This window comes from Cyclopterus lumpus, chromosome 18 (assembly GCF_009769545.1).
Source record: "Cyclopterus lumpus isolate fCycLum1 chromosome 18, fCycLum1.pri, whole genome shotgun sequence".
Taxonomy (NCBI): domain Eukaryota; kingdom Metazoa; phylum Chordata; class Actinopteri; order Perciformes; family Cyclopteridae; genus Cyclopterus; species Cyclopterus lumpus.
The window spans coordinates 8,567,865-8,587,245 of record NC_046983.1 but is presented as its reverse complement, the minus strand read 5'-3'; the positions used below and the strand labels follow the sequence as shown (position 1 = coordinate 8,587,245).

The window sequence follows — 19,381 nt, the reverse complement described above, 5'->3', positions numbered from 1 at the left end:
CGTTTTGTTCTAACCAGGAACACATGTGTTGTTGGAACATTGTTTTCTGCTTTAAATGTGATGAACTTTACAACTTGATCTGTTTACTGTATGTTGGACACATTCTGCTTATATCAAATTTGGCCAAAATAGTGGGCCTGTTTCGCAGGATTCAATATAAGTATAGTTTATGTGAAAAGGAGCATGTATACAATAAGTTAACTCAGATGTTGAGAGAATGATGAACTTCTATGTCCTAGTGGAGAGCGAGCAGTGTTATAAACCTCATGATGACGACACAACCTAAAACCATGGAAGTAAACATCCAACTCAAACGTTTAAAAATGGCTTAAATAGGCCGATTCGAAAAATCCCAATTTTCAGCCTTGTTTTTAACTGTTTTGTTGTTGTTTTTTCATCAGAAAGCAATAGTTTCAGAAATTATTTTTAATTAATTAAAATGTCAATTTTACACCAGCAATTAAGTGAAAAACATGTATGTAAACTGCGTAAAGATGGACAAATAGAGCTTGTGCGAATAGATTAATTTTTTTATTTTTTGGGGTTCGATGAGTTTTATTAACAAAGTGAATATACGTTGTTCATTCAAAAGAAATGCCGTAACATATTTTGCCGGGAAAAAAAAGAGAAAATCGTGTTTTTGTTTCTGTAAAGTTTTAAAGGTCCTTGGTTTCGGTTTATCAGCTATTTAAATGTTTTACGGCTCAACCAATCAGAACTGAGAGATAATAAATAATTAATAAATAGCCTAATGCAGGATGCGATAGTATTAAATTGAATTCACTGATGCAAATATTCGAATTAGAGCCTCTTTACGTTAAGTAAGAATACTGTTTTCTTCCGTATAATCTGTAATATTAATGGGAAGCTGACTTCACTAATTTCACTTTTAAATTGAGGTTTGATTTGAGTTTGTAAAAGTGGACCGACATGTCAGAGATCAGAAAATATCGGCTCCATCCAAAAAATGTAACGTTGTTTTCTAAAAAAACGAAACAAAAAACGTTATAGGCCTATATCCCAATAAAACAACTAATATTATATTTTCTAAAACAAATCGGTTTTAAAAATCTAAAATAATTGTTTTCGAGACTGCAAAGTTATTGAGTATAATAATTATCCTTACTGATGACGGTATTTTAATGTTGTAGCTAATTGTGCAGTTAATTTCTCTATTTTAAATTACATTGGGTATTTAATAAAAAATATATAAGCTAAGTATATGTGTGTATGTTAAACCTATATGTAGAGTAACGTAACTATATATTTAAAGTGGCATGGCACACAAGTAGCCTACCTCAAACTTGTTTCTTTCCCCCACTGACTATTTCTTACTTATTGAACAAGATGAAATTGTTGATTTAACATCAGCACAAATAAAATAGTCCTCCCGAAAGAATAAGCTCAGGACATCACATCTCTGCATTTCTCGCTGATTACTTTGATTTCCTGTCGACCACCGATTTGGCAAACGTTTGCATTCTTTTACCCAAAAACGTAAATTCGTTTGACGAAGTTCAACTGACCATAATCCATATATTGAGTCATACAATCATTCTAATGTCATGTATTACACATGTCGGCTTCCACCATTTTACACTTGACGTATTAGGCCCTCCATACTCCATAGAACTACGAGCGTGTCACGGATAAAGAATAAAGAGTCTCTTTCTAACATCCGCGTCCTCGTGTCAAGACTCGCGTGACGAGAGGAAGACACGGCGGTGGAAATCTGTTCTGCAGGAAAACATTCAAGTGGACTCTTTCATCTTTTCTTGCCCTGTGCGTGTTCAATCAGAGACTTCCCATCGACCATTCCAAAGGAAAAGTATAAAAGTGGACATATAACATTAATACCGTCTTCTTCAGGCGGAACAAAGAGGAAACAGAAAGGGCAAAAAAGGAGAATGTATAGGCTGTTTCATATAGGTCGAAAGAATCATCAGAGATATTATTCTGAATACTCTTTATTTGTATTCACTTTGATCTTTTGTGAGCTTAATGAACAGTAATAAGAAAGACAAACTATATGCAATCTCTTTCAGAAGATGTATAGGTTTGTGAAAGGATGTTGCCTTGAGGAATTTTCATTAGGACAACAACTGTTTTCTATATACTGCATATGTAAAGTGGCTATATGGTAAACACTTAAACTTTCCTCATTAAGTGTAATTCAGCAGTATAGTGGACCACGAGGAAGGAAATGCAGGCCGTATATATCTAACAGCCTGTGTGCTCCTAGATATCCCTCAGGGGCATGATTTATTAAAAAATATAGATCCATGTGTATAAGCTAATATGACAGAAGTGCTTTGACCTCGAGGGGCAGTGCACTCTCCATGGCAGTCAGCTGCTGCCTTGAGCGGTCGTTCTCACGCGATTCCTCATTTGAGCTGCATGTCCATCCTTTCTGCATATTTACTGAAGTTTAAATGTAAAGAAACAATCTGAACCTCTGAGTCAGCCAGAGTGTGCTCCACCATACACACGGGGAGGCAACGCTCTATTATTACAGCATCTGTCTGCTTCCAGAAGTAAAAAAATAAAAAAACTTTTGAAAGTTTGAGCATTATCAATAAGCTTTTCCTTCAAATGTTATTTGACTGAAATTATCCCAAGAATCAAGTACTACGTTAACATTTGACCCCCAGTTCCTGGCACAGCTCAAGACATTAGCGGTATTAAAGGGGAGCTGATGTTTTCTCATTGATCTGATGTCCCATAAGTCCTGGTATTTGTGGAGGGCCTGTAATCCATCTGAAGTGCTCCTTCGTTCCCACCCCACACCCACAGGGAAAAGACATGTTTCCTGTGTAGGTATATTGCACCTGCCGGCTGCACTTATCTCATGTGATTAACCCATCACTGTAATGTGCTGCAGAGCCGGTGGTTGTTGAATCCTGAAGGAAACAAGACACTAAATAACTTTGTGAGAATGATGCAAAAGCTCATTTTTTTACTAATTGTTCCAATGGGTGTTTTTATGAAGTTTTCTTTTGGGGGTGTTTTTGCTCCACTCTTTGAGTCACAAAGGCTGGGGAGGTGGCTTTCGGCCATGGTGTGGTTAAAATATCAAGTCTTTTTCCTCCTTTGTGCTGAGCTGACAAGGTGGCTCTAACAGGGGTTAATTTGCCGTGCAAGGGTTAAACAAACAGGCTTTAATAGTTTATTCCAGCCAAGACTCGAATGCGTTTTCTTTTCGATGCTAGAGAGATACAATTCTAACCACAAAAAAACAACTAAAAACAACGAGGTTATTATTTTTGTTGACAGGCTTTTGAGTGAGGCCGCAGAGGCTTACAACAAAACAAACAGCTCCCAGAATGCCTTTTGGTTTGCACACGGATGAATTGGACTCCGGGTGCAGTAAGGTGAGGGCTAATAGGGATTAAGCAGGAGTGTCAGTTTCGATGTTCGTAATCTGGACTTTTCTTTTTGGAGTTTCTGAGCAGGTATGAAACGCAGATGAAGTAACGTTTGTGATAAGTGACAGCGGGAGCCCGGAGGTCTGTTTTCACGCAGGGTCCAACGCTGACCTATTTGACACAAACTGCCGGGGAAACAGCGTGTTTAAAATCTCATCTGATGGGAACGGGTTCAGCATTTTGAGCAGGAAAAATAGAAGCGACTGCGGGTGAAATAAAACCAGAGCACAGACAGTGAGCATGTTTCAGGAGAGCTGGGAATCCGACGGATTCGTCAATAGCTCCACGCTTGATGTGGCATAAAGGGGATTTCTGGTCGACTGCCTCTGTTTAGGCCAACCTAAGAAGTCTGGACCTCGCTGACCTCATATACACTCTTGCATTGTAGGCCATAGCTTTAACCTCAACAGATTGCATCGCCATAGTAGCCCATTAAAGTGCTAGTAATGATGTGGAGGATTCCCCCAGCAGACTATTAATACAGTTATTGTCATCCTGAAAGACAGACATATGATACCGGATTAGGACCCGATATGTATTGGATTCATTATGCTTTGGTTACGGATGAACGGTCGTCAGGAAATCAAAGTAATCAGCGAGAAATGCAGAGATTTGCTGTCCTGAGCTTATTCTTTCGGGAGGACTATTTTAATAATACCCAATAGAATTTAAAATAGAGAAATTAGATGCACTTCAACCAGCTAGAACATTAAAATACTGTCATCAGTAAGGATGATTAAAATACACAATCATTTAATAAATAATTATATTTAGTCTGCCTCATGAATGGTTTTACTTTTGATATACACTTGAAGTGCGTTTTGCATATAAAACCTGTGTACTTTTATTGAAGTACACTTGTATTCTTATGCTGTTGCTACTTTTACTGAATGGAAAGGCTCATTCTTTTTTCACCACGGCAAATGAAAGTGTAATAATTCTTAAAACGGTACATTTACATGAACATTTAGTCACCACACATGTATTTTCTGACCTCTTAACCTGGAAACTGAGTTTCAAATTTAACAGGAATAAATGAGAAATTCAAATGAGAATTTCTAAACAATAAGTAACACAAAAGAATTCTTATCCTGAGAGCTCGTGGAGCAGGACATGTTGAGGTTAAGTCCTTCATTGCATCACATCTACCACTGAAGCTGCAGTGCCATCATCAATTAAGAGATCTTGAGCAGGCCTCTGTGCAGAGCGTCACAATGAGGCCAGACAGGAAAGGAAGTGTTGTGGCGTGAGATCGTTGCTCAAGCGAGACACAAAAACACGTCCGTGGGAATTATTGTTGGAGAAAGATTGTTGGGGAGAAAACAGCAGCTAAGCTAAATTCTGCAAAAATATTTTTTTTTAAACACCCGGACACCTCGACTGCATGCAAGTGTCTGTGAAATGGATCCCTCCACAGTTATTCAACGCCCGCAAAATAGTTCCAGATTAATAGGATGTGAGGTCATTTGAAGCAATTGTGGCCCTTGATCAAATTCCTTTCTCTGCCATGTCTCTGCATGACTTTACGAACCGCTGACCAATAAGCATTTAATTACACAAAGCTATAGAAAAAAACAGTCAAATTACTGTGCACTTAAGGACCAGGCTAAAAACACTTCAGCACGAAAAGAAAAACACTTTAAAATACTAGATAGGAAGAAAAGTTGTATTTCAGCTATGTGTTCACAGCAGTCTTTTTCCTCAGGCTTTTTGTACTTTTCTTTTTACATTTTGCTTTGGACATCTTGAGGCCTCTATAAATTATTAAAATGGGAAACATTCTGAGGAGAAATACCAACTGTTCACACACACACATGTGCAGGCTGTGACGAGGAGTTGCAAATGGACTCGATGGACGCGATGATTCCTTAAACGGTTCTGGGTATTTTATTTTGTCTCTGTGCTTTTCATCACTGGTTTGACATGGGGGGACCAATTAGGATTTGGCAATATTTGAACCATGAATTTGAAACATTTGAAAGCTGTTTGGTTCCTGTCATCAAAATCAGATAAATCCACACCCGCACAGTCCTGATGCAGCAGATTAGCTGATGTTTTGAGTGTTAAATGCTTAATAAATAAGACTAAAGATGCTTTTTTTCAGTACATGCAAACTTTTTAAACTGCTGAAGTTTTTTCAAATTCAACTTAACTTAAATAAACTCAAAGCAGTGGGCACACACATCAGATTTGCAGTTTATGGTGCCATTATGTATACAATATATTACTGCGCTCGTAACCCTCCTTATTAATCACAAACATACTAGTTATACTTCAAGGCTACAGAGTAAACAAATAAACAAAGCATGTTGCGTAATGAGTTTAAGAACTTTTTCTTGTCTGAAACTCTCTTGTAAATTGGGAATTCATGTAAAAATATCTGAGGTATTACACCTGAACCAGAATCTGGAGTATTAGGTTGATAGGCTATTACTGCAAAAGAGGCTTAAATAAAGTCAAGTCAGTGCACAATGGGGAACGATTGTGCCACGAACTCCTCTGAGAAAACAAACGGGTTGTTGTTCTCTCTCTTCACCGATGGCTGGTCAGCTGTGCAGGGATGTACACGGACTAGATTACCACTCGGGTTTGTTTCCTCTTTTTAAGGATTCTTCAACTCCTGTTTCTTGCAGTGTTTTCTTTGCAAAGTGAAGAAGGAAATACTTTGATTCAATAACACGTAGTCTGAAAACCTGCAGCCTGGAATGTTCCGAGCATTTGTTCAAGGCTCCTTCCAGATGAAAGTAAGCTTTTCAGAGTGTTTAAATCCTATTACCACTCCAAAGGCAGAGTGGTGTTTTACTCCACCGTTCACAGCTTCCAAGCTGACTAAACATTCTCCACCTTCAGCATTAATTAACTCATGTTAAGCTGGAACACACTGTCACTCCATCTACGGACATTTAAGGTAGCATAGGCTCTTACCAAGAAAGAAAAAACAGGTTTATTCTACACTTGAGTGTTCATATTAGGCTTTATTAATATGTCCTAATGGCGCAATCAGCGTGAAAGTGAGACAGTATTCTGAAGGTGAGGCGAGAAGAATATCGTTGACGCCTGTGGGTATGTTGTGCTCGATTTGGAAATGCATGTTTGCAAACACACAACTCGCACATAAAACATAAACATACATTATTTTGTATGTTTTTTAACAGGCATTGAAGCCCACTTAAAAGTGTGTTTTTCTTATTGATACTTTGAGGTTTGACTTTACATTCAACCGCTGACAACGAGAAAAGTCCCTCTGCTCTCACCGTAAATCTGAGTTTGCATACGGGTAAAAGGTTGTGACATCACAGGCCCTCATGGTCCAGTATGAGACATAAAGGATACAGCCATTGAAACCTCCAGTGCACAAACACAGAGAATGGACTTCTGAGTGAAATGGAAGACATTTTGTGTGGAGCAATTCATATTTGCATATATTGATAGATTCAGCAATGAGAGAAAAGATTAGGCCCCGATGTGATTTTATTTTTGTGGAAAAACCACATCAAACTGAAATAATTCATGAGTATTCTACATGTCTCAAAGCATGTTGTTTTTATTTTTAAAAAGGAGGCCGCAAGATGCAGATTTTAGACCGCATGTTCACCTACAGCAGATTTATAGACCTTTATAACTAACTTACAAATAATACAAAGGAAAACCACTTTGGTTGATAGAATCACCGATTTTCAATAAGAACCATTATATGTCCGCTGTGAAGGGATTTGTTTAACCCTTTCTGCAGTTGAACAATCACAGATATAATAATAATAATAATATTTAACAGTTTTTTCACTTCTTTTTTAAATGTTTTTTTTATTCCTACGTTTTTTTGCTCATCTTTGTCAATTGAGCAGATAAAACAAAAAATGGGTTTGTTCGGTTGTTGTTGTTTTACTGATGTTGTTATCAGAATGAGTTTTAGTTGATAACGAGCGAAAAACAACATTTCTTGCTAATGCAAAGTCAAAGTATAGCTTGCAAAAACACTTTTACCCTGTTTGTGAATGAACCTTATATTAATTATTAACCAAGCACGTGCCGTTTTATGAACAAAATGCGCAAGAAATAAGAGCACACAGTGAGAAAAGAAGAGATTTACAGAGTGTATCCAAAGTGTGCATGGTTACATGTAACCAATAGGCGGTACTGTGCCATTCTTCATGAAGCTTTCTCCATCTCCAGCCCCGAGGACAACGCTGCATCTCTGCTCTGGTTTGCTCCCTAATTGACCTAAATACTGGATCTCTCCGATCCCTCAAGGCAGACTATCACACGAGGAGTCTCCGAAGCACGAGACGGACAGTCGCGTGTTTCTTTTTTTTCTGGAGTAATTCCTCGTCTCTTCTAGACGAAAATTGGGTCTGGATCTCACACCGCAGAGCTCTCGCTGCTGCGCGCACTGGCCCGGGATGGCTCACGCGGAGCAGAGCGCACTCTGGAAACGAGACGCATTCCTGCGGTGATGATTTCGGTTTTTTTTTTAAAAAGGTGAAAGCTACTCGAGAGAGGACAGACGACGTAAACATGCCGAGATCGAAGCTGCGTCCTCCGTCGAGAGGTTCTTCTTTCTCCATTGAGAACCTGCTGCGCACCGCTTACAGAGGGGCTTCATGCGAGGAGCACGTGGACCCCCCGAGCTCCAAAGTGACCGTCCACTGCCCGGTGGTCTGTCCGGGACCGGAAACAAAACGTCTGACCGGCGGTGAAGTGCTGCACTGGAACAAGACATCGCCAAACAACGCGTGCGGCACGTCGAGAAGTGAGTGCACCTGTCGGTCCGTCCCAACCCGTTAATACAGAGCACGCGAACACACATGTGGGGGAAAGTACTGCGCTCATTCCGTCCGTTAATTCTTCATAATCTGTTTTTACAGGGTGGAGTCGGGATTAAAAACGGTGGTTTCAACAAGTATCTTCAAATATCTCCCCAAACAGTAAACACGTGGCAACATAACAATACACTATCATGGATCATAATGAGGCTACAGCAGTGTATTTATCCAACTCACAACACAAAAAAAACAAATATATATAAATACATATATATGTCATGGTTCTTCAACAGGCCATGGGAGGACATGACACAGGAGCTGGGCACGTTTCACTGTCCTTTCCTCCGCGTAAAACACCCGAACTCTCCAATTATCCGCCTGTGTTTGGCATCAACACAACAATGTCATTATGTTGCTCCAGAGCTGGACCAGCAGCGGAGACCTGACGCTCGTGCGTCATCTCTGAGAGGACGGGCAGCATGAATGCGCACGTTTGGTGCAAAGAGGGAAATACGTCTGATAATGTGTTGCTATATTGGACATGAACGAAATGATTTATTGACCCCCACCCCCACCGCCACCCCACCCGCCTTCCTCGTAGGTCCACCGTACAAAGATGAACAAGCGCACCCTGTGCCAACGTGCGACCGGGATTCCCCAACAGAACGGGCGGGGACCGACGAGCCGGAGGACCAGGGGGACGATAGTTTGACGAATGACAGAGAGGAGGAGGACTCGCGCTCCTCCTACAGCTGCGATACAGGTGAGGCTACATCCTCTGCCTTCAAGAGGTCACCGCGCATGCGCAGTCCACCTAAAATGCTTCCCCTGGCATAATAGTTGTTTGTCACATCCAACACGTTATATTTAGTGGTTGGTGTTTCACAAACGTTGTGGTTTGGTGTATGTATATTTTTTCAATACACTATATGTCTTAACCTCCTCCTCTCAGCCGACATGAAAGTGTCGCGGAAGAAGAAGACCCGCACCGTGTTCAGCCGGAGTCAGGTGTTCCAGCTGGAGTCCACTTTCGACCTGAAGCGCTACCTGAGCGGCTCGGAGCGAGCCGGGTTGGCCGCCTCGCTGCAGCTCACCGAGACCCAGGTGAAGATCTGGTTTCAAAACCGCAGGAACAAGTGGAAGAGGCAGATCGCTGCGGACATGGAGGCCAGCAGCGCCGGGGTCCCCTTCGCCGCCCAGAGGGTCGTCAGAGTTCCCGCGTTGTATCGCGAGAACATCACTGCGAGAACGCCACCGGTGGTGTTCTTCTCCAACGACATCAACTACCCATTGACTTCCCACTTCAACCACCCGGGGTCGTTCATAACGCCACAGATGACTGGACTGGTGTGACTTTCAGGGTGCAGCTGCGTGACTTGAAAGAGACTCAGCATATACTTGTTACTCTTTTGACAATCAAATAAAGATGCTGCAAAATGTCATAGTTCAGTTGCAGGTCCTGCAGTCACGTGATAATAAAGTAAATTCATCCTGTTTTTAAGTTTTCTAGAAGAAATCGTCAATCATGACCTTTGAATGACTGCTTTACCCCTTAAAACAAGACTCTCTCTCTCTCTCTCTCTCTCTCTCTCTCTCTCTCTCCCTCTCCCCCCAATGTTGTTTTACAATTTTAAACTTAACAAGTCATTTTGAGATTTAGTAAAAGATGTAGAAACTCTGATGGATGTTTGTGGCCTTTGGAGCCGTCCCCGGTCCTAACCGGAGGATATTTCACACCAGGCCACAGCGGTTTCACGTATAGCTATATTGTGTGATGCTTTTTCACAGAAGTTTTATGGATGACCTACACTTACAGGGTCAAATGAGGGTCAATAAGACTTGTAAACAACTTAACATGGGGTGAAAACAAATTGTGACTGTGAAAATGTGTGCAAGTGTGCAAAATATATCAACGCTCAACCCCAAGAAAACAGATGATTGTGAACATTGAGTACAGATTGAAAGCAGGAAACCAAAGTTACTGTGTGTGTGTGTGTGTGTGTTACAAGTACACATTTTGGCAGCCAAAACCAGAACCCAAATCTCAATTTTCAATTTCTGTCTGCTTTCAATCTGCATTCCAGACCTCATGTAGATTTGTTGTCACATGTTTACAAAGGAAGATATACAAGCATGACTCTGAATCTTTTTATTTGTGTTTACCCTATGAGCACATAACTTGGGATTAGTATGGACTGTATCCTGTCCTCAGACTGATACACAATAGTAGAAAGTTTATCATCTAAAGGGTGTTTGTGAGCACGTTATATTTGTTTGACGCTGTTTTTGTTTATTTAAGAATATTTTAATACAGACTTTTGTACACTGCTAAGTTCACATGTGAATAAAATGTATGCACAAACTGTTTGGTGAGCTTTTACTAGCAGCACAACATTTGATTGATGATTTGTTTTCCATAGCAAAGAAAGTATAGGGACCAAATCAGATGTTGGATTATAGAGACAAGATAGTTTAGGCTACACTCCGTCTATATATATATATATATATATATATATATATATATATATATATATATATATATATATATATATAACAGTCACAAGCAAAACTATATAGCATCAAATAGCTTTACTGGAGGAAATGAAACAAAGTACTTTTAGGTCATATAGTTATCATGACCCCAAAGAGTTGTTAAGCTGCTGTGTGAAAAAAAAAGAAAAAAAAGTTGGATATCAAGCAAACTCATAAAGTGAAATATACCGACTACAACTCTTAATCAAAGGGAGCTCAACAATACTCTGCCAGCGTCTCGACTTGGCTCAGTCTGGCGCGTGAAGCCAGCAGCCAGCAGTCTCGATGACAGACAAATGTTTAAAGCTATAATATGGCAGCCAGACGCGAAGCTGCATCCCGCCCTCATCTGCCCCACGGCTCGCCCAATCACAAGCCGCTAAACCGCAGTCTTCCGGGTCGTTGAAGAGCGTCGCACCTCGCTCCTCTGCGCGCCGCTAGTCGCTGGCGCGGAGCAATGGTGCTCGGAGCGTCCGGAGACGTCGGTGTTTCGGGATTTCTCGGAGGAGCAGATGAAATGCCGGGGAACATGAGCAAAGAGGATGCCCCGAGTCGGAGCGCTTCTTTGACGTTCACCATTGACAACATCCTCAACCTGAAGCAGCGGGGCAGCGGGGACTGGGACGGGTCAAAGCAGCAGAGGGACGCTGGATTTAAGGGTGATGGACAAGCGCGCTATGATGAGGCGTGGGACGTCCGGAGGAGGCATGGCAGCGGATCAGACGAGACAGGTAATTGGGAATGTGTACATGGAAACCAGAAGAGAAACTAAAAAAGTGTCTGAGTGGTCTTTAAGTATTTTAGGATGAATACATTTGTATAAATAGACAGTTTGAGGCCGAATGTGCTTAAAGATGGATGAAAATAGAAGAGACTGCATGGTGCTTTTTTGGTAATGAAATGGTAAAGATCGCGGTCCAGAAGTCGTTGTTTGTTATATTTTGTATCCATTATTAAATCAGGCTATTGCGATTATTGTGCATAAGAAGAAGAGGGGAAAAAAACATGTAGGTGCGTTTGCCTCAACCGCTGCACTAAAGCACGTTGTGTCGCTTCATTCACAGCGCAAAGGAAGCCCAGAGTCCACCGCGCGGACTGCGGGGAAAACGCATCGCCGCCGACCTCCGGCTGCTGTCCCGGGGCGCAAAGTGCGCACACGGCGGAGGACGCGTCCGAGGAGCAGCCCGCCGCGGACTCCAAGGCCACGGTCAAGAAGAAAACTCGCACCATCTTCTCGAAGAGACAGATATTTCAGCTGGAGGCGACTTTCGACATGAAGAGGTACCTGAGCAGCTCGGAGAGAGCGTGTCTCGCCAGCTCTCTGCAGCTCACCGAGACGCAGGTGAAAATCTGGTTTCAGAACCGCCGCAACAAGCTGAAGAGACAGTTATCCACGGACATGGAGGGGCCGCTGGCCGCCGAGCACCTCTCCGACGCGCGGAAAAATGTGCAATTACCGACTTTTTACAAAGACAGCAGCCTGCTGGGCGGATGTTTGTTACCCATGCCTTTCCCCGTCGTGTACCCGACTGCAACCGCCGCGCCTTACATCTACTTCTCCAACACTGGCAAATACTTTGGCCTGTTTGATGCAGACTGATGATTCTCTCGGTTCGGGATCAGATGGCAGTGTGTGGACATATGGACATACGCGTTACCCGGTTTTGGCTCTAGGCCTTTCCCTTTTTTTCTTCTTTTTTTTGGTTGTACTTAATACACATCTTCTCAAATCTAATGTCAACATATCAACTAATCCAAGAATTGCATGTGCCACTTTTTGTATTATTATTATTATTATTATTATTATTAATAATAATAATATTATGCTTAAGGCGTTTGAATAGAAAGCGTAATATCCGATGTGCGTGTGCAATGTCATCTGAACGAATGTACGTTAACTCTGCATTAACTTTATAACTCCTCCGTCGTCCCGCGTGTTGAACTTTAAAATAAGTTTCTTTGGAGCAACACTCCGTTTCTATTTATATGGCCTTATTATAATTATTATAATTACAATTATAATTATTACTATTATTATTGTTATTACTATTATACATTTTTATTAAATAACGAAACACTTGTTTGTTTTCACGTGACCTTTCATATGACAGACTGTGACTACAGTTAGTATATCATGATGAATTTTGCAATAAAAGTGTAATATTTGCAATTTTACCAGAGTGTGTTGAATAACATTGGGACAAAAGACGCTCTAACAAAATTAATTTCCACATTATTGATTATTCATTGCGTTTTATAACATTTGTATTGTACATTTGGAGCCGCGTTTGAGTCATGTTTAAAGTGAAATCATAGGAAACAAGTGTAAGAGGGTTCCTCTTGGTCAAATTGTGGTTAAAACCTAACTCACGTGCAGTGGACCGAGTTGGAGCAACATAATTGCAATTAAGTTATGTTCTTAACACAGACAATTGTTTACAGTAGTTCATATCCTGCATATGTATTAGCAGTTGTGGAAAATTCAGATATTATAAGTAAAAGTCATGCATTCAAAATATTACTTATAAGTAAAAGTCACCTACAAAAGAATTAGCATCAAATATACTTAAAAATACCAGTAAAAATAGTCATTATAGGGAAAGGACCCATTTCAGAATAGATATATACTTTTGCATCATAACCATTGCAACATGAATGTGTTCATCACTTTAATGTTGCAGCTGCAAAGGGTGGTGGACATGCCAATTACTTTATACTGCTGTGTAGTTTCACTTATATATCATACTTGATTAGTTGATTTGTTATTTTGTATTGATAATATACATCTGCAAAGTAACTAACTCAATCTATCAAGTGTAGTTTGAGGTAAAAAGTGGCATCAAATGAAAATACCAGTAAAATACCTCAAAATTGTACTTAATCAGAGTATTTGAGTAAATGTATTTAGTACATTTTGTGTCTCCGCCAATTGAATTCACTCTTGATGATCATTTGTTGTTTTGGTGATTATTTAGCTGATCAAAACGAAAGACATCCTCTTACTGAAGATAGCATTTTCTAGTCTGACAAAGATTGCAGACTGTTATCAGAATCTTTCGTTAACTTAAATACAAAATATATACACTGGACAAACTAATATGACTTTCAAATATAATTCTTAAATAATTTGCATAATCACATGCACCAAATACAGTTTGGAGTATTATAAGAATTAAAGCAGCAACGCAAGGAGAAGGGCAGATGGTTTTGACATCCATATGTAATATAATTATTTCAGATTAACATCTGAGGGAACATCTTGTGAGCTTCAGTTCAAATATAGAGGTTTTTATTTTAAGTCAAAAACTTTTCACGAACGATTCATAACTCTATTGATTAACAGAATGTAGTAAAATGTGCAGGTTGGTTAATGCTTGAAGTGGTTCATACATTTGGCCAATGTAGGATTTAAGGAAACCCAGACCCAAATATGACAAAAAAAGAAATAATTACTTACACACCCACACACACACACACACACACACACACACACACACACACACTCATATGCATTTATACTTTAACGCCTCATAGAGAAAAAGTGATAAAGTATTATCACATAAGTTTGGCCAACTGCTCGTAAATGTTATATTTAAAATGAGGCTAACAAAAAGTATATTACAAAAAAAAAAAGATTACAGTCTTTGGTCGACTGGACTGTGAGTCTGAGTGAATTCATAATGTGAAGACTTACAAAAATGTCTAAACAAAAAAGTAACAAATAAGGTTGGAAAATGCAACTTTATAACAACCAATGACTGTCCAGACTATGGTATAATTATACACTGATAATTATCAATTGTTGATCAATTAATACAACATTAGCTTTGTGCTGCATTCTCACACTGCTCAAGCAAATTTCCAAAAAGCCCAACCAAGAGACCAAGACGTCATTTAACTCACAACTTCTATCTTTGGCCATCAGGAATGCTTTTTTCATGTTTTTAAAATCTGAAAGAAAATCCTCCCCCTCCAAGTGCTGAAAACCGGCTCAAATCAGAGAGTCTTTACTCGTTTTGTGTTGTGTCTGTAGGTGATGAGCAGAGTCAGAGGTTCCCCCACGATCCGTGAGAGCCTGTGAGCATGCACAAGTGTGGCTGAGTAATGCATCTCCGCGGAGAGAGCGAGAGAAATAAGAGAGCCGTGTTTTTAGGTGGACTTGCATCAGTGCTTCTGGAGGGATTTTTTTTCTTCCTAAAGGGCCTAGCAAGCTGCACTTACACACCGTTTCCGGGTCACTTCCCCCTTCAGTGCTGGAGCCTCTCGCTGCTTTCTCCCTGTCACAGCCATTCAAGGCCCCGTCGCTGTTAACCTGTTCACTCAACCACTCGGTCCGCCTGCAGATCTCTTGTTGGCTCTGCTACATTCCGGTCCACCTTTGCAGTGCACGTTGAGGTTTACTGCATCTCATTATTCTCACGAGGGAAATGAGCGGAAAAAGAATTTCAGGACTAAAATAAGTAATTATCAGTACACCTATTAACATAACTGTTTTAGTGTATATATTTAGCAGCATGGTACTAACTGTAAATTACTGCAGGTCCCAGCCTTTAATGCTATAGAATTGGATTTTACCGACCGGCTGGAGCCCTTTGAGAAAGTAAATAATTCAACTTTGACAATGATAACCTCCCTGTTTTACGACCATTCACATTAATCCTGTTGATTTACAGAATAGATCATACTGTAGCCAGTCTATACTGAATAATTGAGGACAGGACCTCCAATAATTCAAGGCAACCTGCAGCATATTATTACACTGAAGTGCATTTTAAGAAGCGATATCAAGAGACTATATTTTGTGTTACGAGTACTGAGTGAGATGTATTTACAACTGTGCACATTATTATTGACTTCTTGACAGAAGGTATATTGCAATATAAGTGCTGTGAATGCATGTGGGGAATATTCATGTTGTAGAGACAAAAACCTGTTTGCACCATCCCATCTGGGACGAATATTCAGTCAACGTTACCAGTTTGAGCCTGAAAATAGAATTTTGTACCTGCGATCTTATATCTTTGTGAGCTTGCACAATTAGGTTTATAACTGTAAACTCTGTGTTGCAAGCTGTTCTGATCTGTGCTTGCTGGTTTAATTTGTTTACATTTATAAATGTAGCTTTCTGCATGTACATTTGTTAGAAGTGCACAAAGTTAGAAAACATTTTGCAATCAAAAACCTAAACGTTCCTTTTAAAATTGAGCCTGCAAGCACAGGCCTGAACATGGTTATTTTTTAAATGATGAACGTGTGTGTGTGTGTGTGCGTGTGTGTGTGTGTGTGTGTGTGTGTGTGTGTGTGTGCGTGCATACATGCATACGTATTTTAAGTTTACAGACTTACTTTTTAGGGTTAAGTATATTAACCTGAATAATTAGTTGAGTAAGTGATAGAAAATCCCCATTTTGTGCAATTATAATCTGATCATTATATAAAATAAAGGCTAATTTGACTCAAACACCAACACAAACATTAATGAAAACACTAACAGTTCATAATAATGATAAAAAACTAATAATTTACTTATGTTAATTCTGTGTTTTGGTGGTGGTGGGGTGACACTTACATTTTGATCACAGATTGAGGTCTAAACTATGACTGGATTTAAATCAGGTTAAAGGTTGTCCATCGAGCCGGTATGGTCAAAATTAAACTGCAGAGAATGAATGGAAGTCAATACAAATGTCCTCACAAGTGTAGTAGTACAGGTTTGTGTGCAGAAGTGCCTGCTTGGTGTGACATGGAGTGTGTCTGAGATGGGTGGTGGTGGGGGGTGGGGGGTGGGTGGGGGGGGGGGGGTTTCGGGTGGGGTTTACAGTCGCCAGACTTCCTGACTCTCCCGCTGTCGGACACTTGTGAGCGCAGCGCTGGCTCTTTGTGTCTGCAACCACAAGGTTCAAGTGACCCCACCGGCAGCCTGCAGTCTGCCCCGGGCCGGGCTGCACTCCCCCACCGCCCCCCCCACACCCACCCTCGTCTGTCAGAGGCGACGAAAAATCCATTAAAATCTCTCGACCTGATCAAAAAGAAGCCCAAAGCCAAGACACCATATGCAGTCATTTAGGGCTATCGATGACTGGCGAGCATTGTGGGGTAGCTTAATACATGCGATTGACTTACTGCCAACAGTGGCAACAAAGACTCTGTTCCTACAAAGAAATAGAGCTGCGAGTTTGGCAGAGTTATTCCGGGCCGATGTGCACCTCAAGGCCATCCAGAGCTGTCAGCACGTTCCTCCAGTTTGACCATCGGTGCACCGCGAAGCACATGGTTTCCATTCGGCGTTAAACGCATGAATGCCGAGCCGCCATCGTTTGAAATCATTGATCCCCAAATTGCAAGTGATGATGGTGCCGCTGAATGATTAGCATGCAAATGTGGATACGTGACCCAACTACCGTGGCTTCGTTTTACCGTGAGAACTGTGTTTATATACACAAAGTCATTTTAGATCATGTCCAAAACCAGAGCGAGTGGAGGGATCACATACTTGTACTATGGATCATCATCTCGTCTCTGTCTCAAAGGTTGACATGTTGTCATATCTCATTCCAACTTTGATTGAGATGTCCATAAAACCATTCACCACTGGCCTTGTTCCGAATAGGCGTTAAAGGAGCCTTTAAATCTACGTTCACACTTCTTGGCGATCCGCCACAGGCCTGTTTTGCCGCCAGATATCTTTGTGCATTCTCAGATGGGATTTATAATTACTACCAATTATGGTTAGAGCTGCCTCAAGGTCGGCTGCTTCTGGAGCAGCTACTAGCTGGGAAGCCTGAGCTTAATTTTCTTAACACGATGCATCAGAAGTGAGCTGTAACTGATGTAAAATACAACTATTTTTTTTTAAATTCAAGATATATATATATATATAAGAACATTTTAACACCAATAGGATATAGTTAAATTAAAAATCAAGAGTCAAGGTATGTCAAGAATCTTAAAAAAAAATTATTTCATCAAAAACGTTATTTCTTCTACATTTCCATATCTCTGAAAACTCTCTGCAGTGGCGTATTAAACTCCGGCTAAGAGGGCGGTTTGTTCAAAGGACTCAATGACGCTGCACTTTACAACATAAACAACACCCCATTCATTATGACTCGTAACTTGATAGCGACCAGGGGGATCTGGACTCTCCCGCCAGGCTTTCAGAGGGCTTATTGATCCATTAATTTCATCGACTTTAGCGGTCTGCAGTGACAGAGTGCCTCTGTAAATTGAATGGGGGCTGAGGGATTACAATGACCGTATCTGATGAAAAGGTCCTGCATGAGTGGCAACGACATAAATAAAAAAGGCAAAGGTCATTCATCTTCCCCTATCATGAACCGGTCTACTGTGTCAAGGGGTATCACAACTCATCCCTGAAGGCCCCCTAGTGGTAAGTATGCAGTGAAGGGAAGCAAACGTCAACATATGCTCTTCACACTTTGGAGATGCTCAGTGGGGAGGAGGCTATTACTGAATTCATGTTTGCATTTCTTTTGACTAATTAAGGGTTCATGTTATTCGTTTATGTTTTAATACTAATTGAACCAGGCTATTTCCCCCAATAAACGTTATATCACGTTTTTGATTGTGTCCCATGATCATCAGCAGAGCAAACTCATGTCAATGTCGGCCTAAAATGTGACACGAAAAAATTCATTCTTGAAACAGCAAATGGCTACTTTTCTGTTCTCAAAGGTCACGATTCAAACTTTTGCAATTTTCGTCTTGGCCTTCCACAACTTCCTTTTCGCAAGACTGGATCCCTAATTTATCTTATCTGTACTGACACCTCAGTCTTAAGGAAGGCAGGTGAAGTCTGAAATGACTAATATCACGCCCGCGGGACACTTTTCAGTAACAGATGTAGGCGAGTCTCCAGGGATATAGGACCATATTGAGGCCTGTGTTTGCCGTGACACCCCTCTGTGTATGCGTGTATGGCAACAAGAGGTCACTTCATTGTGGCCTCTGAGATGAAAAGCCCTGACCTTGGAGGGCACCGGTCTCGCCAACTCTAAACTACATGTCATCAGATCCATGATCCGCTGCCTTCCGTTCACGCAACCACACATTAGTGAGGCAATTATGAGCAGCGACAAGACAGAAGTCATGGAAATCCTTTCATAAGTAGAATATGGAGGAACTTTGACGCCCCAGATGACAGAATCCACCCGTCCTCGTCTTTAAGATCTGTATAGATGCTCTGTTACAAAAGACACACCGAAATCAATAGTACAAGTTGGAGGAAACAGATACTGGAGACTAATGGACACTGGGAATTGCGGCTGATGAGAGCAAAGGGCTGAAATTCATATTGATACGGACATCACAGGCCAGTGGGCTCCAAGGGGGCGAGAGGAGGTCACAGGTTGCTTTGACAGCCTACCCCCTCTTAATGGAGGCCTATCGACTGAATTAGAAAAAGCTACTGCGACTAACTGGGAGGCACAGAGTCCGCGTATTCCTGCACCAGAATAAATGTAGAAGCGCTTGTACATGTGCACCTTTAATGTGTGTGAATGCAGACATATCAGTTCCTTAATAGTCCTGAGGGATTCTCACTCTGATCAATACCCGGTTATTAGTTGCTCAATTCCTTTTTCTACTCGGGAATATGAAAACGACAATCTTGCTGTTTATTTGTGCTCCAATATGACTTCA

The 19,381-nt window shown here is 40.9% G+C and overlaps 2 protein-coding genes across 2 annotated transcripts; both read left to right on the top strand.

Moving 5' to 3' along the window:
- Positions 1–7,940: 7,940 nt before the first annotated feature.
- LOC117748144 (homeobox protein HMX1-like) lies at positions 7,941–9,541 on the top strand. Its single transcript, XM_034557776.1, has 3 exons — positions 7,941–8,175; positions 8,790–8,951; positions 9,141–9,541. Exons 1-3 carry the CDS (start codon positions 7,941–7,943, stop codon positions 9,539–9,541), a joined length of 798 nt encoding a protein of 265 aa, XP_034413667.1.
- Positions 9,542–9,872: 331 nt separating this feature from the next.
- LOC117748142 (homeobox protein HMX3-like) lies at positions 9,873–12,320 on the top strand. The gene is given in 4 exon segments (XM_034557775.1): positions 9,873–9,944; positions 11,162–11,212; positions 11,214–11,451; positions 11,785–12,320. Coding segments are annotated over 4 exon segments (897 nt in total).
- The last annotated feature ends 7,061 nt before the right edge of the window (positions 12,321–19,381 follow it).

Excerpts from the sequence above, each read along its gene's own strand:
- LOC117748144 (XM_034557776.1), top strand. The coding sequence starts at position 7,941 with ATGCCGAGATCGAAGCTGCGTCCTCCGTCGAGAGGTTCTTCTTTCTCC. Across the intron at positions 8,176-8,789 it reads CGCGTGCGGCACGTCGAGAA|GTCCACCGTACAAAGATGAA; the intron begins GTGAGTGCACCT and ends CCTTCCTCGTAG. Across the intron at positions 8,952-9,140 it reads CTCCTACAGCTGCGATACAG|CCGACATGAAAGTGTCGCGG; the intron begins GTGAGGCTACAT and ends TCCTCCTCTCAG.